The following is a 24677-nucleotide window of genomic DNA, read 5'->3' on the forward strand; positions in this document are numbered from 1 at the left end:
AAATGAAAGAATCCAAGTATATGTGGCTAAAAATGGCCACGTCGACACCTGAAATCCTATTATCTTGGGCAATATACATATTGGGTTTGAAAAAGTTCACACTTAGCAGTTGGATGACCTGAGTCCTCACACCAGCTTGGCTACTTACTCACGATGTGACCCTGAATAGTGCCTTGAAGCTTCAGTTTTTCACTTCTGTAAAACAGTAACTCTTGCCCTCCAGACACATGGGATAGTTTGCAGATTAAAAGATATATTGGCAGGCTGAGGCAGGAGAATGGCGTGAATGCAGGAGACAGAGCTTGCAGTGAGCCGAGATCACACCACTGCACTTCAGGCTGGGCGACAGAGCGAGACTCCGTCTCAAAAAAAAAAAAAAAAAAAAAAAGTATATATATATATAATCCTAGCACTTTGAGAGACTGAGGCAGGCAGATCGCTTGAGTCCAGGAGTTTGAGAACAACCTGGACAACATGGCGAAGCCCCATCTCATTTAAAATATATATATATATATATAAAATATATATATAGAAACTTTTGAAAGTATGAATCACCTAAATCATCATGTATAAATGTAAGAGATATGAAATAAGCTCTGTGAAAATATAATGGCTGATGGCGTCCCTGTGTGAAAAATAGAAATGGACATTTTATGTAATTTCCATACACACCAAACAAAACAAAAGATCTTTAGAATTTCCAAGTATGAGTGAGGTTTTACACTGATTGTAAAGAATATAGAATGAGGAAACTCATTTTTAATTATTGGAACTTATAGGCTGAAAAAAAGAATAAGCGCTATTTAAAAAAAAAAAAAAAAAAAGGCTCAACCAGGCGCGGTGGCTCACGCCTGTAATCCCAGCCCTTTGGGAGGCCGAGGCGGGCAGATCACGAGGTCAGGAGATCAAGACCATCCTGGCTAACATGGTGAAATCCGTCTCCACTAAAAAAATACAAAAAATTAGCCAGGTGTGGTGGCACATGTCTGTAGTCCCAACTACTCAGAAGGCTGAGGCAGGAGAATCGCTTGAACCTGGGAGGCAGAGGTTGCAGTGAGCCAAGATCGCACCACTGCACTCCAGCCTGGGCGACAGAGTGAAACTCCGTCTCAAAAAAAAAAAAAAAAAATGTTTCCCCACCCCTCCCCCCCACTAACGAACAAACACACTTGGGAAATAGGGAAGAAGGTTATGTTTTGGAACAACTTTCTATACACTGAGAAAATCCAAGAGGTCTCCACATCTACCTATAAAATTCAGTGATGCTCAGAGCTGACATGGCGATTTTTCCTATTACATAGTAAGAAGCTCAGCGTTATGGGCCGAGTTTATTGGACACTGCAGAAATTCATTTACATTCTGTGCTTACTCTGGATTGTTGTTGAGTCCAGCTGACTGTTGCTTCACAAATTAACTGTCCTTTGAGACTTGGAAATATTGAAATTGCATAGAGTTTTTGTGAAACCTCAATCCGGTAGTACTGTGTATATTACAACAGGTGCTCAATAGACTTCTGGATTATTACATTGAGTATTATTTGTAGCAAAGATCTGTAGGCTGAATTATAAAGGTCATCTGTGGGGGGATGCCGAGATTTCTCTATCATTCTGCTATGTTTGCCAGAATGTACAAGGGTCTACTAGGAGATAGTACCTGGCAATAGTTCCATATTTTAATGTATTCTGGTCCAAATCACTGGAGTTGGCAAAGATGGGGAAGGAGGAACTGGGCAGTTCATCCCAAAAGACATGATGACACCACTACAAGTGTGAAGCCATCAAGAGTGCAAAGACTGAGAGCAGCATGGTCATATCTAGACATTTATCAGGAGAGCAAAATCAAGCATTGGGGCTCAAAGGGTTCAGTCCCAGCAGTTAGGAGAGAGAGGAGTCTCTTAGGAGTAGTTGCCCCAACAGCTGATTCCTGATCCCTTTTGTTCTGAGCCATCCAGGTCTCAGCTCAGTCCCACTTGCCTTAATTTAAAGTGACATTTTGGTCTCTAGCTGGGTGCTTCCCCCTCTGTAGCATGTAACAAGGATACACTTTCAAAGCAGGGAGCCTGGAGGACAAGGAGATAACCCTGCGGGCCTGGCCACGCAGCCTCTTTCTTTCCTGTGTTCCATATACACTGCATAGATTGAGTGGACACCCAGGTTAAAGAGATCTCTCAGTACCCTTGGGTTTTTCTTTACCTTAATTTTGAATTTATAGTATTTTAGACATAACTTGCACAGGATCACACAGTGAGTCTAGGGAAGAACTGAATGAGAACCCAAGTCTTCTGACTTTCAATCAGCTCTTTCTCCCTGATAAATGCACAGCAACTTCTTTGATTCAGATAATGTATTGAGCTACATGTACCTTAATATGTATCATAAAGATGACTGTTGCAGGCCATATGGGCTAAGCCCTCCATTTTCTGAGTATGCATTACCACCTCCTTCCCTCAGAACAATTAACAGAGGATCTCATAAAGATGTGCTATATATGTGTCTCATAGATTTTAATGAGGCTGCAGTAGGTGGGAAGGTGTAGTATTTATTCTGGGATATTGGAAGGGCAAGTTGGATAGGACCTTAAATTTTCTCCGTAGATACTTGTGGAGGACAGGCTCTAGGGTGACCTCCAATGACCCCTGCCTCCTGGTGCTTACATCTCTGTGTAATACCTCTCCTTGAGTGCAGGTGAACCTGTAACTTGCTTCTAATCAACAGAAGAAGGCAAAGGTGTTGGGGTGTAACTTACCATGATTACATTTTGTGACATACGAGTCCATCTCAGCAGATAGAGAGACTCTCCTTGACAGCTTGGGGGAAATGAGTGACCATATGGAAGACGCTCATGAGGCAAGGAGCAGTGAGCAACCTTTAGGAGCTGAGGACAGCTTCCAGCTGGCAGCCAACAAAAAGCTAGGATCCTGACTCATATACCCACAAGGAAATGAATTCTGCCAATAATCTGAATGTGCCTGGAAAAGATTCTTCCACAGCCAACCCTCCGGATGAGAATGCTTCTCAGCTGACACTCTGATTATAGCCGGTGAGACTCTGAGTAGAGGACCCAGCCAAAGTCATGCCTGGACCCTCAGAAACTGTGAGATAGTAAATGTTCGTTGATTTATGCCACTGAGATTGTTAGCCAGCAATCACAATCTAATACGATAACACCCTTTACTGTTTTCTAGACAGCTGCTATTTAGAAAAGTCTCCCACCCAGTGAAAGAGTCCCCTTTATAGTTTTCCAAGTAGGTGGTTATCAGGGTTCTGCTTCACCATCTTCAGTGGCAAGGAGCTACCATTTCACAGGGCAGCCATTTGTGTATTACTCAGGCTTGAATGTTGTCAAGTTCACCTGCAATCTTCAGGGGGAGCCTAGGACATGCCAGGGATTTCCAGGTAGGCTGGTGAGGGGTTCCTGGTTCTCTTGGTCCTGAATCATCCCGGTGCCATTCTAACAATGGCAAGTCTGCCTCCTTCATGATGAAAGGACTGGAGGGAAATGCATGTGGCAAGTCGATAGCACTGGATCGTTTGCTCCCAGCTTTACCACTTGGCATCAGTGCAAACTTTCACCCAGTTAAATAACTTAATGAGCCCTGCTCTGCATGCTTGCCTCACAGAGTTGTGACGATCAAGGAAGACAGCATCTATGACAGTGTTTGTTGGCTGTAAGTCAGCAAATGATTGCAAATGATGATGATTATTAAAATAATAGTCATTTGTCAGTAAAGATTTGTCAAAGCTGGTCCACACTGAGGGAGACAGGCTCTCCAGGGAAACTGCTGATGCAGAGATAAAGAGGAGACCAGTCCCAGTTAGGAATTGCATCACTGATTCTGAATTCCCAGTGGTACATTTCAGGTCTTACTTCAGGAATTTGTTTTTTGTTTTATTTGGTAGGAACAAGAAGCCCCTAGAGCCAGTTATGTTGTCATCAAACTTAATTGCTAATTAGGCACCAAAGCAAACCTATGCCAGTGAGACAGAGTTGAAACTTGAATTCCTTTCTGCAGGTGGAGCGTTGGATCCTAGAGGCGGTGTATACAGCTTGGCTATTTTTATGCTTCTGCATGCAAGAAGATTTAAGAGAATCTGAGTAAAGCAATTAGCATCCCTCTGTCTGCAGGCAAAACTGGTTTGGACATGCTTCTCTCTTCTTGAAGGGCTGTTAGAGCCTTGGCAGTGTATCTGATGAAAGATTTCACTAAGCAAAATGTCTTCACTTACAAATCCAGCCACTTTGCACTCTCAGTCAGCCTCAAATTCTTTTATTTTCTTTAGAGTTTTCCTGCAACCACGAACCACCAAGAATTAAATTAATCCCCAAGAGCCTGAGCAATGATGAGGATGTTGAATCTATCCATTCAAGGATGTCCCAGCTAGGACTGTTCATTCTTTTAACATAAACTATTTATATGTTTTGATCCTCCTCATTTGGAAGAAATAAATATGTTTTCATACATGTATTTTTCAGGATGTGTTTTATATATCTGTTTATATTACACTGTTCACATTACTATTAAAGTATCCCTATTGTATTGTAAGTTTATTTGGCCTACTTCGGGAAGAACAAAACCAAGATCCCATTATTAAAACCAAAATCCTCCACAAACCTTTCCTTTTAAACACTTAGATTAGGAAATTTTCAGTCAGCCGGCCGCCTCTATAGGCTCTTATACTTGGTCCTACTAAGTTTCCTTCACGTTTGGTCTGAATGTTGACCTTTCTCTGTGCACACTCTATCCTCCTGCCAGCATGATGATACATGCTGCTTTGATATCAAGTGGTGGGAACATAGAGAAATGTGCTATTGGTGCTGCAATTTGTATCTTTGTTTTCATCAAACTTAGTATTTACCATTTGAGGATTTTTGTTTGTTTCTTTTTGGGGTTTTTTTGGTATGTTTTGTTTGATCTCGGTTTTGGTTTTCCAATCTAGGCCTGAGGTCCAGTGCTAATTTGAATGCTAGTGTGAACTCTCTGAGTCTGGTTCCCCGAGGTTCCACTGGGTGACTATTGCAGTGGTTCAGATGTGGTGCTACCAGCCTTCCCCACCAAGGAAGTTGCCTGCTTTCTCATCTTTGATCCTTTTCACCAACTAACCACAACACACCAGTGAAAATTTTAATTTATCTATTCAGTTCCTCAGTTTCCGCCATCAGGTGGTGAGTTCCTGCAATACAGAGAACCTTTTTGTCTTGTTCAGTACAACCTCAGTGCCTAGCACAAGGCCTTGCAGGAAGCCAGCCTTCCTTAACTCTTTATTTCCGAAATGAATTAATGTTCTTAGGTTCCATGGCTCGTGGACCAAATAACGCAATCCTAGATCTTGCCATAGCATGTGGGACACCACGTAGAGGATTTGGGTAATCAGTGAAAATCCATGTCAGCAACTGCCAATTTACAGATGAATTATGTCCGATGGTTTGGAGATGAATGAGTTTTACGGTTCATAGAGCATGACAAAATTCATCTTCACCTTCCATTTTATAGATGAGCCAACTGATCTCTGAGAGAGGAACTGCCTCTGAATGTCCTGGGAAGAGCTTGTGGCAGAAGTAACTTCTACCTAGCAGTGTATTTTCCTTCCTGCCTGTTCTCATTTGATAACAGACCCATATACCAATTATTTGCATCCTTCAATTAACCCACAAGAAGGCAAATTTAATCCAGTGTTAGATAAAATAATTATTCACAGGTTACTAACACTATTAAAGAATAAGCTATAGCCAGGCGCGATGGCTCACTCCTGTAATCCTACCATTTTGGAGGCCGAGGGGGGCAGATCACTTGAGGTCAGGAGTTCTAGACTACCCTAGCCAATATGGTGAAACCTGTCTCTACTATAAATACAAAAATCAGCCTGGCATGGTGGCAGATGCCTGTAATCCCAGCTAGTCGGGAGGCAGAGGCAGGAGAATGTCTTGAACTCAGGAGGGGGAGATTGCAGTGAGCCAAAATTGCGCCATTGTACTCCAGCCTAGGTGACAGAGCAAGGCTCCATCTCCAAACAAAAAAAAAAAAAAAGAAGAAGAAGAAGAATAAGCTATGAGCCAAGTGAGAAATAGGGCAAGACCATGTTAGGACTGCCACAGAGCAGCAGCCAGTGGCCATCAATAGTGGCAACAAGAAAGGAACACCCCTACATTGCGACAAGTCTCTTCCTTGATATCAGTGGAATTATGAATGGGCAGAGAGGCTGTGCCCGTTCTTACCTAACAGGGAAGCTGTCCATAAATAAGGTAGCCATTCCTCAATCAAGGACAAGACTTCTGCCCAGTCTTTATATGTAAAGAAACAGTATTTCATTTGAAGGGAAACCATAATAATTGTCTCAGATGTGCGTCTTGTTCCTGGGTACTTGTTCGTATTTTTGATGAGAAACCAAGGGCTTTATTATACATCTTGTGAAAACCCGTCAGCCAGGATTTAGAACAAATGCATTTGTGGCCAATTTTTGCCTTTTATTTCAGATAAATTTTATATGTTGTTTCTGTCCAGAATTGTAGGGTCATGTTTGGTTTTTCAAAACTGCAGGATATGTTTACTTTCATTTTCTTTAAAGAAGAAGACAGTTATGAAAAATGTATCTACTGCCAGCCCACTGTTTTTATTCCTCTGTGTGAGCTATGGCTTCTCCACATCTTGAGCCTTAAACTCTTTGATGTTGTCTTTTTAAGCATAAAATAAAAGATTGTTCTCTTTAGTCTGTAGGCTTGGAGGTGGGCAAACATGAGATATTCCTGTGTGTTCATATTTCTATAACAATAATTGATGCAGGTTTGGGGGCTGTTGTATTTGCCCTAGCCTTATATAATAAACATTTGGCATTCCATGACTTTTCAGCTTTGTCAACTTTCCAATCCTGTGTGGAGTTCCCTCTTATTGTTTCTGTGTGAACAACTTGACGAGAGTGGCATCCGTGGTCAGATTCTTCACTCTGTCCCTGCAGGGCTTTTCATTATGCTTTGCACACAATAGAGGCTCAATGCATGAATGAATGCATGGATGAATTTTTCAGTTTGATTCCATGAGCTGCTTAATTCTATTAGAGGCACCACCTAGGTTTTTATAAGACATTTAATTGGTACATATTTCTTATCACTTTTTAATACTCCATAAATGTTTTGTGTTCTTTTCAGTAGAGTCCAAATACATAGAAATGAAAATATTTCCAATTACAGAGTAAATATTTTCAATATCTTCCCACAAATAAGGCTGAGTTTGTAAGACTTGGTTCCTGGGTTTCATGGGCATGCTTGGTTGACTAACTTTGTGTTCATGTGGCATGAAATTCTAAACTGTCAGAACTACACGGGCTTTTAGAGGACCTATCTAAATCCTTATCACTTACAGATGAGCAAGCTGACATATTTGCCTCATTTATTGTCAGTGAATGAATTAAAATATTGTGCCTTCATCAAGATATTGTGTGTATATTCACAATGTTGTTTTTCATAAATATGTAGCATTACTCTGTTTTGTGACTGCTCCTAGACTGACTGGTTCTAGGGATAAAGAAGAGCCAGAGAAGAAATCTGGGCTTCCCAGCACCTTGGGAGGCCGAGGCGGGCAGATCACAAGGTCAGGAGATCGAGACCAGCGTGGCCAATATGGGGAAACCTGCCTGTACTAAAAATACAAAAATTAGCCAGGTGTGGTGGCAGGTGCCTATAATCCCAGCTAATGGGGAGGCTGAGGCAGGAGAATCGCTTGAACCTGAGAGGCAGAAGTTGCAGTGAGTCAAGATTGCACCACTGGACTCCATCCTGGATGACAGATGAGACTCCATTTCAAAATAATAATCATCATCATCGTCATCGTCATCATCTGGGCTTCCTGCTTAATTTATAGTTTTGGTATTCCTACTATCAGGCCCAACCTCTGTCCTTTGTGTTCACAGCTAAATTGGGTTTGCATTTGGTCAGAGGATGGGAGAACAATAGTCACCCTCATCAGCAACTAAGAAATTCAGTCTATTCTGCCAACCTTGTTTATATCTTTTCATATAAATCTTGAAATTGCCCCTATTTCAAGTTCCATGATCAGTGACTAAATATTAAAGCCATTATTTGCTTTTTTAAAGCCTGAACCTTGCTTTCCAGAATCTTTTCCACCTTTGAGATTATTTTAAATATCGTCATTACTTTGAGAAAAGCAAACTTAACAAGGATGCATTAAGAACTATAAAGGGGTCATTGCCCAGGATGCAAGAAAGGGAGGCAGAATGGTAATGAAATGAGAGAGCCCTTGCTTTGGTTTTATAAGATCTGGGTCTGAATCCTGGCAGTGTGTTCTTTCTAACTTTAGGCAATTCAGGAGCCCTAGAAACCTCGTCTCTCTGTCTAGTGTGGGAAAACGTGAAACAGCTTTGGGCCATAGATTGCTCTATGCAAACTCCACATATGCAAACTCGTATTATTAAAAAGGCTATCTCTAGTGGTTCCTTTCCCTAGTCTTGTTTGGTTGGGTAGCTTCCAATTAATAACTTCCTCAAATTCTGGCTAATATTTGTTTAGCATTTCATGGCTTACAAAGTACTTCATTATTTTAACATTGCATTATTGCTAATAATATCAAACTTTCTGTTATTACAATAAATGTTCCTTTTTTACTTTATTATTCTATTACTTTATTACTGTTTTTCAGATATGATCTACATTTTACAGATGAAAAAAGATTCTAGGAGGATAAGGGACTTTGTCACGAATGTTAGCTTCTAAATGATGGGGAGATTCATATGTACCTTTCGAAACTCCTAAACCCATGTTGTTTCCCCAAAGGCTTTGGTGTCCTAAACATTTGACATAATCAGAGTCTTATAAAAAGGCATGGCTCATCCAGCTCCTGGTTCTTCACTGTCTGCTCTATCTCAAAATAGTCTAGAAAAAACTTTACTCCCTGAGAATGTACAGCTTTAGGATAGGTGCAGCTCCATTTCATACTCTGATTTTCATTCCTCATTTGAAAAGTTGAAACATAATTTCTTATAAGACTTTAGAAGTTGAAGTCAGGGTTGGATTAAAAAAAAATGTGGCACATATATACCATGGAATACTATGCAGCCATAAAAAGGGATGAGTTCATGTCCTTTGCATGGACATGGATGAAGCTAGAAGCCATCATCCTCAGCAAACTAACACAGGAACAGAAAACCAAACACCACATGTTCTCACTCATAAGTGAGAGTTGAACAATGAGAACACATGGACACAGGGAGGGGAACATCACATACCAGGGCCTGTCGTGTGGGTGGGGTACAAGGGAAAGGAGAGCATTATGACAAATACCTAACGCATTTAGGTCTTAAAACCTAGATGACGGGTTGATGGGTGGAGCAAACCAGCATGGCACATGTATACCTATGTAGCAAACCTGTACGTTCTGCATGTGTATCTCAAAAGTAAAATTTTTAAAATTTTAAAAAAATAAGAAGTTGGCCGGGCACGGTGGCTCAAGCCTGTAATCCCAGCACTTTGGGAGGCCAAGACGGGTGGATCACAAGGTCAGGAGATCGAGACCATTCTGGCTAACATGGTGAAACCCCGTCTCTACTAAAAAATACAAAAAAATAGCCGGGCGAGGTGGCGGGCGCCTGTAGTCCCAGCTACTCGGGAGGCTGAGGCAGGAGAATGGCGTGAACCTGGGAGGCAGAGCTTGCAGTGAGCCGAGATCCGGCCACTGCACTCCAGCCTGGGCGACAGAGCAAGACTTCGTCTCAAAAAAAAAAATAAAATAAAATAAGAAGTTGAAGTCAGGGTATAGGAGTCACAATTTGCAGTGATATCTTTCACACTTCTTAACCACCTCATGAAAATCACCAAACAGTATTTCTTCTTTTACCTAACATTCTCTGGGAAAGAGAGAGCTCTGACTGCACCTACAAGTAGGGAAAGGCATTTGAATTACGCAAAGCTGCTTTTAACTCTGAAACTGTCCTACGTTGTAGCATATAAACAGGGAAACATTTTATTGGTGCTTTAATAGAGTCTTATCTAAATCTCTGGAATCTTACTGCAAGGGCCAATGGTTACTCCAGGTTAGATTTCAAGGCCCACAGCTCCATTATGATGTCAACAAGGATAACTGATGTTTATTCTATAGTTAGAGCCCCCAAGGCTTCAGCAAACATTTTGCTCATCACTTGTAGAACGAGCAGTAAATGTAATCATTGCAAGACTGAGCTTACACATCTGTTAAAAGGGTTATTCATTTGAGTAAACAGCAAGGTGATAAGGCACAGGGATGGACCATTGGATTGAGTCAGACAGGCCTGAGTAAAAAAACCAGTCTCACTACTTAAATCTTACATAGCCCATTAAGAGTAAGTTGCTTCACTTTGGGAGGCTGAGGCGGGCAGATTACGAGGTCAGGAGATCGAGACTATCCTGGCCAACGTGGTTAAACCCCATCTCTATTTAAAAAAATACAAAAATTAGCTGGGCATGGTGGCGGGCACCTGTAATCTCAGCTACTCCGGAGGCTGAGGGCGGAGAATCCCTTGAACCAGGGAGTCGGAGGTTGCAGTGAGCCGAGATCGCACCACTGCACTCCAACCTGGCGACAGAACGAGACTCTGTCTCAAAAAAGAAAAAAAAGTAAGTTGCTTAACTTTTTAAACTTTAGTTTTATTATCCACAAATAATAAATTATAAATTGCTGCTTTACATATACGGTATAAAAATGTATCAATCCAGTTAATTTGGGGTAAATGGTAGTATTCCAGTCTTACCTCCTTGAATACTAAGGGGACACCACAGTTTATCACTAGAAGGAGATAGTTTTGTTTTTGTTTTGTTTTTTTTCAGTCCTCTTTTTCCTATTCTTTCCTATTCCAAGAAACCCGAGATTTCTTTCTTTCTTTTTCCAGCTATTGATGAGGTCAGGGAGTAATATGTTCAGATCTTTGTTGTATCCTTGTTCCATTTAGAAACCAGTATCTGGGAATTCAACAGAGAACTGGGGGTCACTGGAAGCTGTGTTTTACCTACATACAACCACGTCCTCCTCTTAGACCTAGAGACTAGATACTGAAAATGCAAAAGGAAGCCATACTGACATTCCCCAGGATAAGGGAAGGCATTACACCATCCTTTGTAATGGTGAATCTTACGCATTTGTAGAGGGCTGGCCTTTGGCTTCTGCCATATTGTTTAGCTCTCTCAACCACACACAAGGGCTTCATTTATTTATTTAGACAGAGTCTTGCTCTGTTTCCTGGAGTGCAGTGGTGCAGTCCCAGATCACTGCAGCCTCAACATCCTGGGCTCAAGTGATCCTTCCACCTCAGCCTCTCAAGTAACTGGGAACACAGGTATGTGCCACCTCACCTATTTTTTTTTTTAATTTTATATAGATGGGGTCTCACTGTATTGCCCAGCCTGGTTTTGAACTCCTGGCCCCAAGCCATCAAAGGGACATTATTATCCTTCTCTTACACATGAGAAAACTACCAGTGAAGTGGTTTGCCCATCATGTGAAATTACATATGCCAGTACTAGCCTGTTCGGAAATCCAGCAACATTCTTTTCCATCTCCAGCCTTATTTCTGGCACCCTTTGGCCTCCAGAGCAAGCTGGAATTCATTTTACATTAAAGGTAGAGCCATCTGATGTGGCAGGCATCCAAAACACTTGGGAAAATGCTGCTCTGTTTGGAACTCTCTTTTCTTCCTCCCGGGTCCCAGTGCAGGAGGTACTGTGTGCTATGTGGATCATCAGACTGTCCCTGGCCGTGGCAGGAGAATTAGGAGAGCACCAGGGCTGCAGTTAACTGTAAGTCCCTCATTAAGACCAGCCTATTGATAGCATGTTCATGAGTCCTTGTGAAGTCTTTTCATCAGCCACATGGAAGACCCCTTAGAAAAACAATCTCTATAATTTGTAGTTTTGGACATAGTGCTTTAGGAAGGTGGATGTCTGAAGGTGGGCTGGGTTTAAGACATCGCTCAATGCTATGGGACAGTGTGGTACAGTGAAAAGAGCTCATCCTGACAACTTAAGACACTAAATTCTACTCCTGCCTCTTCTAGTAGGTCACCTGCCCTTTCTGAATTTGTTTTATTTTCTTTTTTTTTTTTGAGACAGAGTGGCACGATCTCCGCTCACTGCAACCTCTGCCTCCCAGGTTCAAGCAATTCTCCTGCCTCAGCCTCCCAAATAGCTGGGATTACAGATGTGCACCAGCACACCCAGCTAAATTTTGTATTTTTAGTAGAGACGGGGTTTCACCATGTTGACCAGGATGGTCTCGATCTCTTGACTTTGTGATCTGCCAGCCTTGGCCTCCCAAAGTGCTGTGATTACAGGCATGAGCCACCGCGCCTGGCCCTGGATTTGTTTTCTTAACTACCAGGTTATTTGCTTGAAACAGATGACTTAAAATATTCTGTCCTCCTCTGAAGTTGTTCTTTAAACTTCTCTATGTAAGTAATTGATTGAGTTGTGTTCCTAGGTGTTTTATTCTCTTTGTAGCGATTGTGAATGGGAATTTACTCATGATTTGTCTCTCTTTTTGTCTATTATTGATGTATAGGAATGCTTGTGATTTTTGCACATTGATTTTGTACCCTGAGACTTTGCTGAAGCAGCTTAAGGAGATTTTGGACTGAGACGATGGGGTTTCCTAAATAGACAATCAGGTCATCTGCAAACAGAGACAATTTGACAGCCTCTCTTCCTATTTGAATATCCTTTATTTCTTTCTCTTGCCTGATTGCACTGGCCAGAACTTCCAATACTATGTTGAATAGGAGTGGTGAGAGAGGGCATCCTTGTCTTATGCCGGTTTTCAAAGGGAATGCTTCCAGCTTTCGCCATTCAGTGTGATATTGGCTGTGGGTTTGTCATAAATAGCTCTTATTATTTTGAGATACATTCTATTAATAAGCAGTTTATTGAGAGTTATTAGCATGAAGGATGTTGAATTTTATCAAAGGCCTTTTCTGCATCTGTTGAGATAATCATGTGGTTTTTGTCATTGGTTCTGTTTATGTGCTGGATTACGTTTATTGATTTGTGTATGTTGAACCAGCCTATGCATCTCAGGGATGAAGCCAACTTGATTGTGGCGGATAAGCTTTTTGATGTGCTGCTGGATTTGGTTTGCCAGTATTTTATTGAGGATTTTCACATGGATGTTCAATATCAGGGATATTGGCAAGAAATTATCTTTTTTGTTGTGTCTCTGCCAGGTTTTGGTATCAGGATGATGCTGGCCTCTTAAAACGAGTTAGGGAGTCCCTCTTTTTCTATTGTTTGGAATAGTTTCAGAAGGAATGGTACCAGCTCCTCTTTGTACCTCTGGTAGAATTTGGCTGTGAATCCATCTGGTCCTGGGCTGTTTTTGGTTGGTAGGCTATTAATTACTGCCTCAATTTCAGAACTTGTTATTGGTCTATTCAGGGATTTGACTTCTTCCTGGTTTAGTCTTGGGAGGGTGTATGTGTCCAGGAATTTATCCATTTCTTCTAGATTTTCTAGTTTATTTCCATAGAAGTAGTTATAGTATTCTCTGATAGTAATTTTTATTTCTGTGGGATCAGCGGTGATATCCCCTTTACTTTTTTTTTATTGTGTTTATTTGATTTTTTATCTTTTCTTTTTTATTAACCTGGCTAGCAGGCTATCTATTTTGTTAATGTTTCAAAAAACCAGCTCCTGGGTTCATTGATTTTTTGAAGTGTTTTTCGTGTCTCTATCTCCTTCAGTTCTGCTCTAATTTTAGTTATTTCTTGTCTTCTGGTAGCTTTTGAATTTTTTTGCTTTTGCTTCTCTAGTTCTTTTAATTGAGATGTTAGGGTGTCGATTTTAGATCTTTCCCACTTTCTCCTGTGGGCATTTAGTGCTATGAATTTCCCTCTAAACACTGCTTTAGCTGAGTCCCAGAGATTCTGGTATATTGTGTCTTTGTTCTTATTGGTTTCAAATAACTTATTTATTTCTGCCTTAATTTCATTATTTACCCAGTAGTCATTCAGGAGCAGGTCTTACAGGGATGTGAAGGACCTCTTCTAGGAGAACTACAAACCACTGCTCAAGGAAATAATAGAGGACACAAACAAATGGAAAAACATTCCATGCTCGTGCATAGGAAGAATCAATATCGTGAAAATGGCCATACTGCCCAAAGTAATTTATAGATTCAATGCTGTACCCATCAAGCTACCATTGACATTCTTCACAGAATTTGAAAAAAACTACTTTAAAAGAACCCATATAGCCAAGACAATCCTAAGCAAAAAAAGAACAAAGATGGAGGCCTAACACTACCTGACTTCAAACTATACTACAAGGCTACAATAACCAAAACAGCGTGGTACAGGTACCAAAACAGATATATAGAGCAATGGAACAGAACAGAGGCCTCAGATATAATGCTACACATCTACAACCATCTAATCTTTGACAAACCTAACAAAAGCAAGCAATGTTTCAGGAAAGGATTCCCTATTTAATAAATGTTGTTGGGAAAACTGGCTAGCCATATGCCGAAAACTGAAAACTGGACCCTTTCTTTACACCTTATACAAAAATTAACTCAAGATGGATTAAAGACTTAAATGTAAGACCTTAAACCATAAAAACCCTAGAAGAAAACCTAGGCAATACCATTCCAGATATAGGCATGGGCAAAGACTTCATAACTAAAACACCAAGAGCAATGGCAACAAAAGCCAAAATTGACAAATGGGATATAATTAAACCAATGAGCTTCTGCACAGCAAAAGAAACTATCATCAGAGTGAACAGGCAACCTACAGAATGGGAGAAAATTTTTACAATCTGTCCATCTGACAAAGGGCTAATATTTAGAATCTACAAGGAACTTAAATTTCCAAGAAAAAAAAAAACCCATCAAAAAGTGGGTGAAGGATATGAAGACACACTTCTCAAAAGAAGACATTTATGCAGCCAAGAAACATATAAAAAAAAGCTCATCATCACTGGTCGTCAGAGAAATGCAAATCAAAACCACAATGAGATACCATCTCACGCCAGCTAGAATGGCGATCATAAAAAAAAATCAGGAAACAACAGATGCTGGAGAGGATGTGGAGAAATAGGAATGCTTTTACACTGTTGGTGGGAGTGCAAATTAGTTCAACCATTGTGGAAGACAGTGTGGTGATTCCTCAAGGATCTAGAACCAGAAATACCATTTGACCTAGCAATCCCATTACTGTGTATATACCCAAAGGATTGTAAATCATTCTACTTTATAGTAGAATGATTTTCTTCCATTCTGTAGGTTGCCTGTTCACTCTGATGATAGTTTCTTTTGCTGTGCAGAAGCTCATTGGTTTAATTATATCCCATTTGTCAATTTTGGCTTTTGTTGCCGTTGCTCTTGGTGTTTTAGTCATGAAGTCTTCGCCCATGCCTATGTCTGGAATGGTATTGCCTAGGTTTTCTTCTAGGGTTTTTATGGTTTAAGGTCTTACATTTAAGTCTACTATATAGTAGACACCTGCACACATATGTTTATTACAGCATTGTTCACAATAGCAAAGACTTGGTACCAACCCAAATGCCCATCAATGATATACTGTGATAAAGAAAATGTGGCACATATACACCATGGAATACTATGCAGCCATAAAAAAGGATGAGTTCATGTCCTTTGCAGGGACATGGATGAGGCAGGGAACCATCATTCTCAGCAAACTAACACAGGAACAGAAAACCAAATACTGCATGTTCTCACTCATAAGTAGGAGTTGAATAATGAGAACACGTGGACAAAGGGGCTAAAGGGAGGGGAACATCACACACCAGGGCCTGTTGGGGGCTGGGATGCTAAGGGATGGATAGCATTAGGAGAAATACCTAATGTAGATGACAGGTTGATGGGTGCAGCAAACCACCACGGCACGTGTATACCTATGTAACAAACCTGCAGGTTCTGCACATATATACCAGAACTTAAAGTATAATAATAAGAAGAAGAAAATGATTGAAAGAACTGCAAATCTAATTATTTAAAAAGAATAAGTTGTGAATAGGAGTTATTTAAAGTGGAATAAAAATAGATATACCTTTTCTAATAATGTCTTTTTGTTTGGTTTTTTCTTTGTGTTTGTTTTTTGTTGTTGTTTTAGTTTGGTTTGGTTTGAGACAGAGTCTTGCTCTGTTGCCCAGGGCAAATTGCAGTGGCATGAGCAGAGCTCACTGCAGCCTCAAGCTCCTGGGCTCAAGTGACCCTCCCCCTCAGCCTCCTGAGGTAGCTGAGACAATAAGCACATGCCACCATGCCTGGCTAACTTTTTAAATTTTTAGAAGAGATAGGGTCTTGCCTAGGCTGGTCTCAAACTCCCAGTCTCAAGTCATTCTCCTGCCTCAGCCTCCCAAAGTGTTGGGAGGTATGAGTCACTACCCCTGCCTTCCATCTCTAAAATTATATATATATGTATATATATATATGCAAAAGTATTTGTTTTTTTGCACTTAGAGAGTTAAACCTTTTCCTAGCTAGGACATTTATCTGTTTTTGTTTTTTTTTAATTAAAAAAAATTGGGGTACATGATAGATGTATATATTTGTGGAGTACATGAGATATTTTGATACAGGCATGCAGTGCATAATAATCACATCAAGGTAAATGAGATATCCACCTTCTCAAGCATTTATCCTTTGTGTCATAAACAATCCAATTATACTCTTTTAGTTATTTTTAAATGTACGATTAAATTATTAATGACCATAGTCACCTTGTTGTACTTCAAATACTAGATCTTTTTTATTCTTTCTAATTTATTATGCCCACTAACTATCCCCACTTCCCTCCCCCAGCCCTCCCACTACCCTTGCCAACCTCTGGTAACTATTATTCTATGCTCTATCTCCATGAATTCAATTGTTTTAAATTTAGCTCCCACAAATAAATGAGAACGTGCGAAGTTTGTCTTCCTGTGCCAGGCTTATTTCACTTAACAAACTGACCTCCAATTCCATCCATGTTGCTGCCGGTGACAGCATCTCATTGATGTTTTCTGGTTGAATAGTACTCCATTGTGTATATGTACCACATTGTCTTTATCCATTCATCTCTTGATGGACATTTAGGTTGCTTCTAAATCCTGGCTATTGTGAACAGTGCTGCAACATGGGATTGTACATATCTTTTGGATATACTAATTTCCTTTCTTTCGTGTATATTCCTAGCAGAGAGATTGCTGGATTATATGGAAGCTCTATTTTCAGTTTTTTGAGGCACCTCCAAACTGTTCTCCATAGTAGTTATGCTAATTTACATTCCCACCGCCAGTGTACAAGGGTTCCCTTTCCTCCACATCCTCATTTGTTTATTCCAGGAGACAGCATTTGCTATCATCTGTCTTTTGGATAAAAGCCATTTTAACTGAGGCGAAATGGTATCTGATTGTAGTTTTAATTTGCATATCTCTGATGAGCAATGATGTTGAGCACCTTTTCATATGCCTATTTGCCACTCTTTTGAGAAATGTCTTCTTTTGAGAAATGTCTATTCATATTTTTTGTCCAATTTTACATCAGATTCTTAGATTTTTTTTTTCCTATAGAGTTGTTTGAACTCCTTATATATTCTGGTTATTAATCCCTTGTCAAATGGATAGTTTGTAAATATATTTCCCTTTCACTGGTTTTTCTCTTCACTTTGTTTCCTTTGCTGTGCAGAAGATTAACTTGATGGGATCCCAGTTATCCATGTTTGCTTTGGTTGCCTGTGTTTGTGGGGTGTTACTGAAGAAATCTTTGCCCAATCCAAAGAACATTCATCTTTGTCAAATGAGCTATAGAATTAATGTTTTTCCTATTTTTATTTATTTATTTTATATTTATTTCTATTTTATTTTATTTTATTTATTTTTTGAGACGGAGTCTCGCTCTATCGCCCAGGCTGAAGTGCGGTGGCGCGATCTCAGCTCACTGCAAGCTCCGCCTCCCGGGTTCACGCCATTCTCCTGCCTCAGCCTCCCGAGTAGCTGGGACCACAGGCACCCGCCACCTCGCCTGTCTAGTTTTTTGTATTTTTAGTAGAGACGGGGTTTCACCGTGTTAGCCAGGATGGTCTCCATCGCCTGACCTCGTGATCCGCCCGTCTCGGCCTCCCAAAGTGCTGGGATTACAGGCTTGAGCCACCAAGCCTGGCTGTATTTTATATATTCATATAACAATATATTTATTCATAATATCACTTTGAATATCATTTGTTTTCATCTTGCATTTTTCTCATTTTTCACTGAGACCTAATTTACATGCAATGAGATACTCAGATCATGAGTCGTCAGTTTTAGGAGATTTGGCAATTAATTGTACATATTATCTAAGAAAGTTCCCTTGAGTTCCCTTCTTTCTCTTTCTATTCATATCCCATCTGCCACCCTCAGAGGCAATGACTTGTTGGCATCTATCACCAGAAATTATTTCTATATGTTCTTTTAAATCAGATAAGAATCACACCATATTTATTTTTTGTATCTGGATTCTTTCATTTAATGTGCAGTTTTCTGAGATTCATCCATGTTGTTGTATTAGCAGTCTTTATCTTTTTGTTGTTTAGTATGCCACAAATATACCATAATTAATTTACCCATTTTTCCTTTTTTAAGGGAAAAACACGGGAATACATGAACTGAATATTTGACTCAAATCCATCTTCTATCAGTTCTAAGGGCCTCAGGGTATTTGCCATGAGGGGCCCTGACAGCAGCCTGGACTATTAGGAATGGACCTTTGCTTCTCACAGTAGCCATTTACTCCTGCATTGTTTCCACTCCTGTCATGTGAAGTGGGAAGGGCCCTGGCCTGAAAGTTAGGAGACTCGAGTTCAAATGGCAGCTCTGCCCTGGCTTGACAGTGTAACTGGCCACTTTATCACCAGGACTTAGTTTCTTCATCAGTAAAATGTTTGGTTTGGACTGAAGAGTCCCTTTTTCATCTCTGACATCCTACAGTCCCTTAAAAATCCCTCCTCTGGGCACCTCATCTTTTTCAGTTGCTCCTGCAATCCCTCTCTTTTGCATTTCTGTGAGGAAATATCCAAAGCACTGGATTACTTGAGAGAATATTTCTGGTCCCTCTTCCTCTCTCACACTCTACACTTTGCTTTCTAGACTTGGAGCCTGGAGAAGAAGTGTTGTCTAAAGAGCTTGCTACAAGATTTCCCTAAAAAGTGTTGGGTCTTAAAATTTCATCTATTTTTCAAGTTCTTAGAATACTGTTAATTTGCAAAGCTGATTATGGATGGCATACTTTATTATGCTTTTTATCATACTTCAAAACTACATTATGCATTTGTTCTTTCTGTCTCTCTCCCATGCTTAGTCATTATTTTTGATGGTACCTTCTAAACTGTTGACTTATTTTTTTTCTTTCTGATTTGTAGTAGACATTGTATAATCTGAGTTTAGGCAGAGATAGTGAAAGTGCTGCTCTGCCTGTGTTTCAGCCAGTCCTGGGTTAATATTATTCATGTGGCAATGTCTGTTTTACTTTAGGACTCAACTTATTTAATACTTCCTCTCCTCCTCTTTCAATACATAGAGAAAAGGCCTTTGAAACGTAACTTCTCTCCCTTTGGGAAATGCTTTCTATAAATTTTTCATTTTCAATACAAACTTTGCTTCATTTTACAAAAGAGTATCTGTCCATGGCATGAAAATATACCAGAAGGATATGAACAGTAAAGGAAGATATTTTTCTAACTTGTGTTAAGTCAATAATGTAGTGATTCCAAGGGAATTGAGAGGTTCGTGTATTTATTCATATATTAGTGAAAAATTCAAAATTCTATCTCTAAGTAAAAGTGAATTTGAGAAGTATCTACCATTTTTATTGTCCATCTCTTTGGACATATTCTTTGCAGTATAGCAGAATGGAAGGAGATTGGACTTACAGAATTAGAAATGCTAAATTTTTAATATTGGCCTGGCTACATTGCCTGGACTTTGGGAAAATCACTTAAGCTTTCTTAGCCTTAGTCTTTTTATCTGTAAACCGGGAATAATAATGCCAGTTTTTCAAGGTTGCATTGAGGATCTTAGATAATACATATAACATTCATGGCACATAAAATATGAACCCATGAAATTGCCAATGCAATTACATCTTCACTAGGAGTTGTCATTTCTGCTACTTCTCATTAGAACATCAAAATTAGTTCCTTTAATCCTTACTGAAGTACAAGTTTGAAACTTCCAAAATGAAGTGTGAAAGGTCTGAGGCCTTGTGAGTGTGAAAATACAGTTCACACTTCATTTTAGAAGCTCCAAAATTTGTTACCAAATTGAGGTTGAATTCAGGAATCATATTTTAAAGGCCTGGTGCATGCCATTTTCCAAAGAAGGACCTAGAAGGCCATAATCAGAATGCTCATTAAGTGACCACACTCTGTACTGCATTGCAGATAAATTACCTCTGCGTGGGGAGATGTGTCTTGAGATTCTGCGGTCAAGGCTCAGACAGCCCCAGAGCTGGAAACCTCAGAGCATTTATGCCTCTGTCACTAAAAGATGGGGTTATGGGGGCTGGACAGAAAGCTTGAGAGGGATGAAAAGTTCAGTGGGCTTGAGGGAGGATTACTGAGTTACAATAATATCCACACTGCAAAGTGCATTTTTACTTGCAAGAGACACATTATTTATCTAGAATTTTAGACTGGGTCTCTTTTCAGGTCACTATTTAGATTGTCTGTGATCTGTTCTCCTTGATTGAACGTGAGTGAGTGTGAAGCATATCTAAACAGGTCTCACAGCAAGTTTCTTTCATAAATCTCCTCTGGTATATATGCTGTGTACCCTTGACAAGGAGAACACTATTAATGGAGTCAGCATGCACTGGAACTCAGAGCACTGACATGGGAATTGGGAGGTCTTAGGTCTGTTGTTTCTGCCAGAGAATGACTCTGTGACCTTGGGACAAGTTGATTCACAAACAAGCTGAAGGAGATCATATCTGTCCTAGACCGAAAGCTTATCTGAGAAAGATGCTACATGACTACAAAGGGGTTATTATAGTTTCTTAGTTCAGATAAGGAAAACACTAATAATTACTCCAAATTTCTAGGCTTTCTCTTTGTCTTCTAAGCTTGCTTTCCCCTATGATGTCCAGTCTCTCCTAAACCAGATAAGGATTCACACTATTAATCTCAAAAAAATCAATTCTTTGCATTTGTGCTTTTATTAGTTCAGTCATTAGTCAGTGAACACTTATTGCACATGTACTGTTTGTACAGACACTGTAAATTAGCTTGGGGATGCAAAAAGATCAGCCGGGGTCAAGCTGTGGCTCAAGCCAGCAATCCCAGCACTTGGGAGGCTGAGACGTGGTGGATCAACAGGTCAGGATCGAGACCATCCTGGCTGGTCATGCGAAACGGGCCTGCCTCAATAAAAATACAAAAGACTAGCCAGGCGAGGTATGGCTTCTGTAGTCCCAGCTATCGGGAGGCTGACGCGAGAGAATTTTGCTTAACTGGAGTAGCAGAGTTTGCAGTGAGCTGAAGATCCTGCCACTGCACTCCAGGCCTGGCCACAGAGCAAGACTCTGCCCAAAAAGATCAGTCAAAGTGTTGGTCCCATCTCAAAGAACTCAAAATATGCGAGACTCTCTCTCAAAAAAAAAAAAAAAAAAAAAATCAGTCAGTGTTGGTCCCATCTCAAAGAACTCAAAATTACATGGTGGACAAGAATGTGAAAGAAACCAGAACGCCAGTATAATGAATGTATCAACACAGGAATATACCTGCAAAAGTTATATGGGTGAAGAAAGAAGGACTAATTAGTTCTCCCTGAGAAGGACTATTCAGGGAAGGCTTTGGAGAACAGGGTACATATGATTGGAGACTTCACTGGTTCACTCAGCTATGTAAGTGAGAAGGATAACATGAAGAGAGGTGCCAAGGGGAAGGAAGTATAAGATATGTGTAGAGGCCGGGCACAGTGGCTCACACCTGGAATCCTAGCACTTTGGGAGGCCGAGGCGGGCGGATCACTTGAGGTCAGGGATTCAAGACCAGCCTGGTCAAGGTAATGAAACCCCATCTCTACCAGAAATACAAAACTTAGCTGGGCATGGTGGTGGGCGCCTTTAGTTCCAGCTACTTGGGAGGCTGAGGCAGGAGAATTGCTTGAACCCAGGAGGCGAGAGTTGCAGTGAGCCAAGATTACACCACTGCACTCCAGCCTGGGTGACAGAGCAAGACTCCATCTCAAAAAGCAAAACAAAACAAAACAACCAGTTACGTGTAGAGAACTGTAAGTAATCTGATCTGGCTGGAATATAGGCTACCAGAGGGGAATGGCTGAGCATGGGCCAGAGTTGTAAACATCCTTACCAGGCCAATGAGTTGGATTTCTCCTGAAGGCATAGAGGGATCTGTTTATAGTTTCTAGGTGAGAAAGAGTTTATGAACTTGCCTGTGTTTTAGAAATATGCTCTGGCAGAATAGAAAAGGTGATCAACCAGAGCAGGACAGAGCTCACACACGGCTGCCCTCAGGTCAGATACCTATACCTGTATTTTGTTTGACAGTCAAATGATTTTAATGTAAACGACTTGCAAATATTTAAAATGGGGGAGATTTTACATAAAAATCTAGATGTTCCAGCTTCTCTTAAGAAGTAGAGATCACAATGTCTGCCTGGCAAGAAACAGCTGTCACTGAGAAGGGTCTTCCACCTTCAGCTAGAGCATGCACTCTGACATTTGCTTTTCTGGTTCTTGTATTTGAGTGTGAGACTCCTGCAGTAAAGCAGACCCGGGGTCAGAAAGATCACTGGTGATGATGTTGCAGTTGTACTGTCAGGACTGATGAAAACCTAAACTAAGGTGGAAGCCTTGAGGAATGAAAAGGAGGGCAAGGATGGATTTGCTGATTGTTTAGATGTGTCATGGATGAAAGAGATGGAGAAGGCAAAGAAGACTCTTGGATTGTAATTTTAGGTAACTGGGTAGGATTCCCATGGAGTCAGAAACCCGGAAAGAAGTGAAGGCTTTGGGAAGATAACAGTGTATTCAGTGTGGCTTCTTGTGGTTCAAGACTTTGGAAAATATTGATTAGACTGTTGAAAAGTACTTATAGGTTAGGAACCTGGTCAGAAAGTATTGTGCTAAAATAGGATTGTTGTTATGACCCAAGCAGTCGTAAAAATAACTTTTATTGGCCGGGCACAGTGGCTCACCCCTGTAATCCCAGAGCTTTGGGAGGCCGAGACAGGCGGATCACAAGGTCAGGAGATCGAGACCATCCTGGCTAACACGGTGAAACCCCGTCTCTACTGAAAAACACAAAAAACTAGCCGGACGTGGTGGCAGGCGCCTGTAGTCCCAGCTACTCGGGAGGCTGAGGCAGGAGAATGGTGTGAACCCGGGAGGCGGAGCTTGCAGTGTGCTGAGATCCGGCCACTGCACCCCAGCCTGGGCGACAGAGCGAGACTCTGTCTCAAAAAAAAGAAAAAAATAATAATAACTTTTGTTGCCTAACTCTCATACTTTATCTTGAACTCTTAACAGGTTGTCAGGCAAGTATCTATTCTTGAAACCAGAAAAATAAGTCAAGAAATAGGGATATTTGAAATGCCTATTATAAGTGAACTTATAAATGTAAATGATATTTCACAATGGAAAAGTAGAAACAGTCCTTAGTTCAGCCAATGTGAAATAAGTGGGTAATGTTATTTAATAGAATGCAAATTTGAAATGAGTGATAGCCATTATGGAGAATTTTGTTAGAAAAATAGATAATAAAGTGAATATAACACATGAAGCAGAGCTGGAACTAGGAGAAAGGAAGTCAGGCTCCTGGGGAACCAAATTAAGGAGACTCCACCTCTCAAACACTTGTGGGAACCTGACAGTAAGCATCTCCTTAAATACTGCTCCCATCCTCATCCTAGCCTTGAGTTTTTGCAAAACTATATGTTATAAATGTGTATGATTATGTATCACAAACTGTTATTCTCAATTTTATGAAATTCCCTAGATATGATTACAATAGTCATCTGAGATTTATGATTTTATCTAATTGTTATGTATGTGTCCATTGTGAGGTGATACAGGCAGAATGAGCTCTGAATTCGAGACTTGTGGAAACTACAAGAGCCTCAAGTCTGGTCTTAGGAGTCTCTGGGTGGGGCTGAACTGGCTGCGGCTCCAATGAGAGGCAATTGCTTGAAAGCCGTTTCCACCAGCATGCTGCGTGGAATGGGTCCTTCTCCGATGCAGATCCCACTGATCATGATGTCGCACTCTTGCTGATTTTGATGGGCCAGTCAATAGCAGGGCAGCATGTCAAGATGCTGGAACAAGGAAGTCGTTTGTACTATTTTTCTCACTGGAGTCTTTTCCTTATGGCGTGCTATTCAGTGTTAGAAAATGTGAGACCTAAAGTAGACTTTCGGCATCATCTAGTCCAACCTCTTTCATACACAGATGTAAAAACTGAGGCACAGAGGAGGGGAATAACTTCACTCAACTCAAAGGTCAACATGGTGAAACCCTGTCTCTACTAAAAATACGAAAATTAGCGAGGCGTAGTGGTGCACGCCTGTAGTCCCAGCTACTTGGGAGGCTGAGGCAGGAGAATCACTTGAACCCAGGAGGCGGAGGTTGCAGTGAGCTGAGCTCTCACCACTGCATTCCAGTCTGGTGACAGAGCAAGACTCCATCTCAAAAAAAAAAAAGAGAGAGAAATTAGGTT

At 40.6% G+C, this 24677-nt stretch overlaps 1 protein-coding gene across 15 annotated transcripts in view; it reads left to right on the forward strand.

Annotated features, from left to right (window-relative positions):
• LPP (LIM domain containing preferred translocation partner in lipoma) overlaps positions 1-24677 on the forward strand; it is a 735767-nt gene that overhangs the window by 671275 nt on the left and 39815 nt on the right. Inside the window, exon 11 of one of the 15 annotated variants that reach the window (XM_031662910.1) lies at positions 8648-9083. The exons of the other annotated variants lie outside the window; for them this stretch is intronic. Within the exon in view, the coding sequence (XP_031518770.1) occupies positions 8648-8653 (6 nt within the window). The 3' untranslated portion in view covers positions 8654-9083. Of the gene's footprint in view, positions 1-8647; positions 9084-24677 lie in introns of those variants that run through there. 15 annotated transcript variants of the gene reach the window in all.

Source organism: Papio anubis, chromosome 2 (genome assembly GCF_008728515.1).
Source record: "Papio anubis isolate 15944 chromosome 2, Panubis1.0, whole genome shotgun sequence".
Lineage (NCBI taxonomy): Eukaryota > Metazoa > Chordata > Mammalia > Primates > Cercopithecidae > Papio > Papio anubis.